At 39.1% G+C, this 7,753-nt stretch overlaps 1 protein-coding gene across 1 annotated transcript in view; it reads left to right on the top strand.

The window, feature by feature from the left end:
* EXO1 (exonuclease 1) overlaps positions 1–2,301 on the top strand; it is a 37,622-nt gene extending 35,321 nt beyond the window's left edge. The window contains exon 15 of the mRNA XM_035010943.1: positions 920–2,301. Within this exon, the coding sequence (XP_034866834.1) occupies positions 920–1,061 (142 nt within the window). The 3' untranslated portion in view covers positions 1,062–2,301. The remainder of the gene's footprint in view (positions 1–919) is intronic.
* The last annotated feature ends 5,452 nt before the right edge of the window (positions 2,302–7,753 follow it).

Consider the following 7,753-nt stretch of genomic DNA (forward strand, 5'->3'; position numbering starts at 1 on the left):
ATTTTGTCATATAGTACTAAGAAGTTGAGAGGGTTGAGATTTAATTAAAATTAATGATTTTTACTACTTCACCAAGAACATTCTTAAGTGAGACTAACTTTTTTCTTTTCTTTTAACTGCAAGTACATGTTGCTGGAGAATACAAGTGCTGCTAGTATTTCTTGTGCAGTTTGGGGCTAGTGTCCTGATTTGTGCCGAGTTGCCAGTCACTTTGATCAGCTTTGCTTTTGGATCATCAGTACAAATGTCAGCACAGTGGAAAGCAGATAAAGTCTAAATATTATGAAATAGTTTTAATCTTGTAAACCCTCTGAAAGGCTCTTAGAAATTTTTAGGGGCCTGTGGGCCATACTTTGAGAACTGCCACTGAAGAGAAATTGAGGGTACAAAAATATTCCTAAATGCCTTTCAGGAAAAAAAAGTAATAAATGCCTTTTAGAAAATAAGACTACTTTGTTGACAGGAGATAGAATTACCTGTATTATCTTCATAATAGGATGAATTTCTATAGACCTGGAGCTCCCTTCCAGCCAAAAAATAAGTTGGGGGGAGGGAGGAGTAAAAGATAGGGCTTAAACGTGACTCAGGCATCACTTAAGTTGGTGCTTAGCCAGACTCGAGAAGGGTCCTAAGGAGAAAGGAACTGAAGTTTCTTTATTGGACTCATTCTGCCTTAGCTAGTACACATTCAGTAGTGGCCTTGCACCTGCCTTGAAAGGTGATTTAGGAAGCAGAAAGGGGAGCTAAGAAGCAAAACTCAAATTTTATTGCGATACTCAGAGGAGACCTGAATGTGTCATATATTAAATTAGGACAAATTGAAAGGTCTTATCCTCTTTATATACCTCTTTGGTCTAGGTAGATTATTCTCTATAATTAGTACCCTAAAAACACCAATTCATTTTATTATATTTTGCAGAGATTCTGAAAAGCTGCCTTCTTGTAAGAAGCCAGATCCCCTGTCGCCAGTCAAAGATAACATCCAACTAACTCCAGAAGCAGAAGAGGATATATTTAACAAATCTGAATGCCTGCGTGTTCAGAGAGCAATATTCCAATAAATGCAGACAGCTGGGAGGCTATTGCCTGCAAGAGAATATCAATTTGAAGTGCTGTTTGGGAATGCATCAATTACCAGACTGAAAGATTTATTCATAGACATATGCCATTTTTTAAATAGCGTACATTTTGTATATTAACTATGTAATTATTTCTTTTGTTCAGCTTTTTATATTTTCATAAGAAGCTAAGTAGAGAAATCATTTTAGACAGTTTTTGGAAGTTTTGATAGTTTGGGGCAAGTCCCCTGGAATTGATAAAAGCCTACTCTAAAGTCATGTTGTCAAGTATAAGGATGGTAAATGAAAAGCCACAATTCTGTAATCATTTTTATTCTGGAGGGAATCACTGTATTTCTCAAGCTTTAAATTTTATCCCCTGCCTTTCCTGTCTCTTTCAGGGTTGAATTGAAAATAAAGTTTCTGGCATGGGAGGGGTAGCTGGAAGGGTCAAAGATCACCACCCGCATGGGACAGTGCTGTTATCTCTGAAGGTTTGCTTGGGTTATGGATTGACAGTGAAGAAAAACTGCTTTCAGCTTCCTGTGGAAAGAACTACTTCTGTTGTTAATATTCTTAAACTTCAAAATAGCCTGTTTTTCCTACTATGTTGTTTTTGAAGTGTGGACTGAAAATCCCTTAACTAGGGTCTTAGGTGTGATGCAAGATCCTAAAGCGTCAGGGTCTGTGGTGTGTACACTCTGCAAAGACATAGGCAGGTACCTGGAAAGAGAACCAGCCATGCCAGTGAATATTGGGAGGGAGGGATGAGAGGAGTGGGGGAGGGGGGAGGTAAGGAAGGATGGATCTGGCTGGAGACAAAGGTGTTACCTGAGATACAGAGGATAAAGTAAAGGGATCCAGAGTATTTTAATTTTTAAATAAGACTTGATAGAAGACTCTTGGATGAAGAGAATGGAACAAAAAACATAAATTGTAAGAAACAGCATAAAAATTGTAAAAGAAATAAAAACCAACCTGAAAAAGACCCAAAGAATGCAAGCAAATTGGAGCTCTCTATGAATGTTTCCTGTTCTAGAACAAATTAAGAATGTGACTCCAACATTGTCTACAAATGCTTATCTCCTCGCCCACTGAAAACGCCACTTAAATGACAGAAAAGGAATAAAACAGTATAAATCCATAAAGGTTAACAGAGGGAAGAGACATCAGGCAAGGAAACAGATGGATAAGTTGTAAGTGATCTAGCAAAAAAATGATCAGTTCTGCAGTGGTAGAAGCCAACAGGAAGCAGATGTTTAGATGGGCTCAGTAAATGGAGACATGCAGCTTCTTCCAAAGCCAGGGGCCCGAGCTAAGTCTGAAAATGGAACTAGCTGAAAACCTTCAAAAATAGTACGGGAGGAGGGGAAGATGGCAGCAGGGCCATAGTTTTCCCGTCTGAATCCCCACGTAACAGCAACTGGATAACAAAATCAAAAACCTGTGAATAGCAGTACAATAAATTTCGGTGACGGTATCCTTAAATCACAAAATAGAAGTGGGTGAAGACAAGCCACCAACAGCCACAATTCCACAAGATGGAAAAGCAGAGAAAGGCAATAGGGCATCGACTGGACCTGAGAACAGAACGTTAGAATAGCCATTAAAACACACAGCAAGTGGTGTTGGAGCTGGGGGAGGCTTTCCCATTCCCATCGTGAGTGAGCACAAGGGGTGTTGGAAGGAACTGGCTGGTCTGGTCCACATGAACTATTGGAACTGATCTGCCGAGTTGGCCAAAGTTCCTGGAATGGGGTCCCCCACAGAAGAGAAACTAGTGAGAGGAAAACCAAAATTGAGCAGGACAGGGACAAGAGAAGCAAAGAAGAGGTTGAAATACAAGTAGAAGGACGAACAGGTCAGCAAGAAATCTCGGCAAAATACTGTCTTTGAACACTAGAAACAACGTTTGGGGCCCGTGGGTGGCTCAGCTGGTTAAATAGTTGTCTCTTGATTTTACCTCAGGTCATGATCTCAGGGTCCTGGGATCGGAGCCCTGCTCAGCAGGGAGTCTGCTTGAGATTATCTCTCCCTCTGACCCTCCCCCCGCTCCTCTCTAAATATATAAATAAAATCTTTTAAAAAATTTGATGTTCAAGAAGCTCCCATGAACTATGCTTCCTTCTCAAAACTAATTTTACTTTAAAAAAAAAAAAAAACAAGCTTTTAGATCAATCTCTTAAGATGTTAACTTAAAAAGAGCAGAATAACATCTTTATAAATAGTGAAAATCTACCAAAAAGGCCCACAGAGCAGATGAAAACAGTCCATTTGAAAATGTGGTAAAAGTTATTAAAATGATACAGAATATGGAGGAAATCTAGAATTGGGAAAACTTAAGGTAAACTCAGAATAAGCATTAAAAATAAACATTTCAGAAGTGAAAGCTAAACCAGAAGGAATACAAGCAAATAAATACTACACATAATGCCTTAAAAGATAGGAGGTAAAAAATTAGAACAAAAGAAAAAAAAGATTAGGAAGTAACAAATATTGAAGATAGGGACAGAAAGTCCATTAGATAATAGTTTTTGAAGGGGAAAAAGATAATTTCAGAAAACTTTACTAATTAAAATTTTGAACCTTTTTTTTAAGAGCACTTTTCAAAAAAAAAAAAAAATTTTACTTATTTAGAGAAAAGAAAATGTAAGCATGGGAAGGGGCAGAGGGAGAGAGAGAGAATCTCAAGCGAACTCCGTGCTGAGTTCGGAACCTGACATGGCTCACAACCCTGAGAACGTGACCTGAGCCGAAATCAAGAGTTGGGACGCCTAACTGATTGAGCCACCCAGGTTCCCCTTAAAGTGCACTCTTGTACCCAAGATTATTGATCCAAAACATGCAACACCAAGACTAACATAGTTAATTTAAAAAAGAAGAAATCCTTGGGGTAGGCAAAAACAGCAAGTGACAAGGAAAAAGATGATCATCAGACTTTTCCACAATTATTCTTTGTGCTTGAAGAAAATGGAGTAACATTTTGAACATACTCAGGGGAAGATGCAAAAATTTGGGGAATAGTGTTCCCTTAAACTGTTCTGGAGGAATCTATCAGAAAATGAGCTCCATTAGGAAACCAAAATAACTAGAGAAATAGCACCATAAAGACTAGTGGTGGGCATTAAATATAGTAGCCTGTACAATTAAAAATTAGAGTTCTAAGAGAGAGTATGGTATGGAATGCCTGTATGTCCAGATGACAGAGTACAACTGAAAAAAGAGGAAAGCAAATGCAGAAATACTTGGTTTAGCTGGTGGTAGTCTGATAGTGTTATTTAGACTTGGGCATATAATGTGGGGTAGAATAAATGACATTTATGGGATATTTTAATTCATTCCCAGTTTTCTTGAGAACCAGGATTCTTGACATGGGAAACAGGAGGTGTAGATGTGGGTTATTATTATTTTTTTAAATCCCTGTAGTTATGAATTTGAATTGGAAGTAGTGGGAGAAACTTAAGAATATATAAAATATATATATGTATATGTATATACTCCTTATACATATATGCTAGATGTATACATGCTGAAGAGACCTAGAAAAAATCCAATACCAATAAGCATTACTCAGTTTATGGTCTTAAAATACCTTTTTTTTTTTTTTTAAGATTTTTTTATTTATTTGCGAGAGAGAGAATGAGAGACAGAGAGCATGAGAGGGAAGAGGGTCAGAGGGAGAAGCAGGCTCCCTGCCGAGCAGGGAGCCCGATGCGGGACTCGATTCCGGGACTCCAGGATCATGACCTGAGCCGAAGGCAGTCGCTTAACCAACTGAGCCACCCAGGCGCCCCTTAAAATACCATTTTTTAATCAAAGGAAACCAGAGGATCTTGGCAAAAAAATAGTCTGACAGGAAATACAGCAGAAAAGCCTGGAATATCTTATTAGAACAGAAGGTATCATAGGCTACTGTGTAATTTCATAAAGACGTAAGAGCCAACTCAAACAGGTCCAAACATTGCTAAATTTGATCTTGAAAAAGGATAATAATTGCAACTTACTGAAACGCATCATAAACATTAGAATTGGTCACCTATTAATTATCTTGAAAATAGGGAAATGAACATTTTCCTGTCTTTCCTCTGGACTGTACCACTGGGTAACCAAATAGCAGAAGGGGGAGAAACACCTTTTTGGTGTTCCAGTAGTGAAAAAGATATGTGATTATATCACCATTTTGCAACACCTTGTGGATTAATGGGTTTAGACGTTGAGCGTCAGCTGCCATTAATATTCCAAAAGGAGACAACCAGACATGTTATGCCTCCTAGTGAAAGAAAGCATCCTCTATAGTCTTGCCAAGGGATGGGAGGGGAGTCTGATCATGCCTTTGGGTCCAGCTGCCAAAATGCAGGAACAAAGAGGGCAAAGGAACGTGTGGAGCTTAAATGTGCAAATAGCACAATCCAGACCAGGAAACCACAGATTTAATAGGCTGGGATTTTCAACAGATAAATTGTAAGAAGGGATGAGGAGGGAAATTCCATATTTTTTCTTTAAATGGACAAAACTAAACTAGATAATTTAAGGATGCACCCTTTGTTGATAAAACAATAGAGATATACAAAGAAGTGATAACTCTAAAATTCAGGATAGTGTTTAGGGGAGAGGGAGGGCACTGATGTTGGGAAAAAACACGTGGAGGGGATTCTGGGAGTGGCTGGCAAAGTTTTATTTGATGACTTGGATATAATGTATAATAGGGTTTGTCCTATAATAACCTAATAGCTTATTAAGCTGTCCATATCGTAAAGTGTTAGCCTTATAATAACATAAGCTATTTATTCTGTGTGGTTTTCTGTTTAATGATTTTTTTTAAGTAGTAACTCATTATTGAAGATGTAATTGATTGTAAGATGTACCATTTTTTTAGATTTTTGTTTAAGATTTTATTTGAGAGAGCAATACAGAGATAGAGCACAAGCGGGGAGGAGAGGGAGAAGCAGGCTCCCTGCTGAACAGGGAGCCCAACATGGGGCTTGATCCCAGGACCCTGGGATCATGACCTGAGCCAAAGGCAGACGCTTAACTGACTGAGCCACCCAGGCGTACCACCATTATTTTAATCATTGAAAGAAAAAATCTATTATATTGACACTATCAACTTTAAGACACACTATTTTCAAAAATGTTACAAAGCATAGCTTAGAATAGATGAAATGCAGCACTTAGACAACACCAATCTTGTCCCTCATGCACAAAATCCAGCAACTATCCTCATTTGCCAAAGATTCGAAGCTTACTCTGGACAGTCGGCACCAGACCGCCTCTGATCTTGAAAGACCTGGAACACGGAGGAGGGAAAGATGGCATGTGGTTCTGGAAAGAAGGAATGGCATGAGAATAAGCTAGAGTATGATCCCCCGTCCCATCTCCCTACTTAGCTCCCATTCTCGCTTCTCCTGCTGGGATCCCAATTCTATTGTGTTAGACTTTCAAAATTGTCCCTCACCTCTTAACAGTCTTGTGTTTACTTTCTACTGTGGTTTTCTCTGTTTTCAATTTAGTTAATTTCTACAGATCCTTTTCCAAGTTTACCAGTTCTTTCCTTTGCTCTCTATTACTGTGTTTTTGGTTTTTATTTCCAGCATTTCTATTTTACTCTTGTAGTATCCATCTCTCTAGTGATGTTCCCCCATCTGCTCATGCATGTTATTCATTTTTCCCACTAGAACACATATTAGCCATAGTTATTTTATATTCCTGTCTAGTATTTCCAACATCTGGGTCATCTCTGAGTCTGTATCTTGTGTGTGACAGTTTTCTTTTGCCCTGTTTATTTGTGTGTGTGTGTGTGTGTCATAGTTTTTGATTGAATGCCATCTACGTTGATGCAGAATTCTAATGACTGAAATAATGGCTATGCCTGGAAGTGGGCATGCCTTTTCTACTACTATGGTTAGAGTGGGGCATTGGTAAAGACTAGTCAGGAGTTTAATGGGGTTGGATTTGTTGTAGGTGCGCCACGGACTTCATATTCCTCGAATGTTGCCTGTGGTTGGGTGGTGCTCTGGTGCAGGGTTGTGTTGCTGTTTTCATCATGTTCTCGCTGTATCCTTGGTGTCAGCCTTCCTCATGCACCTGTGGCTCAGAAGGGGTTTCTCTCCACCCCCTTGCCCCTCTTCAGCCGTTGGCTGCTGTTACTTATTTGGTGCTTATATAATGACTAGATGCAGCCTTGAGGGTAACGCTAATATTAAGTGTGGCAATTCTGTTAGATTTTACAATCCACTACACAATAAAAGCATTATCCTCCTTTGTTTCTCAACTCCCAGCAAGATCCTGGCAACCTGGTCAGTGTCCCACATCCCTCTTATTAAATGACCTCTAGCTACCAGGCATTGTACATTGTACAGAGATGACTTTCTAAACACATTTTGGTGTTTAACACTTGTTGACTTATGGTTTGGGGGAGGCAGAAAAATAGTTCAAGAATTCCAGTTAGGAATCAGAAGACTCCATCTGTAATTCTGACTTGCCTCAAGGAAGTGATTTTGGGTAAACCACAGAACCAATGCTGTCCTCTTTTTCCTCGTGGGTCAAACACGAGGGGTTGACCTGAGAGTCAGATATTGCAACTCCCAAATTCTGTGAACAAAATAATTTAAATTGATTTATGAGTAACCTTTTAAAGGCTGTTCCACAAGGTCCACAAGAGGGCAGCCCCTCCACATTGTTTAATGTCTGAAGAG

The sequence above is a fragment of the Mirounga leonina genome, unplaced genomic scaffold, assembly GCF_011800145.1.
Source record: "Mirounga leonina isolate KUSES-001 unplaced genomic scaffold, KU_Mleo_1.0 Mir_154, whole genome shotgun sequence".
In the NCBI taxonomy this organism is placed as follows: domain Eukaryota; kingdom Metazoa; phylum Chordata; class Mammalia; order Carnivora; family Phocidae; genus Mirounga; species Mirounga leonina.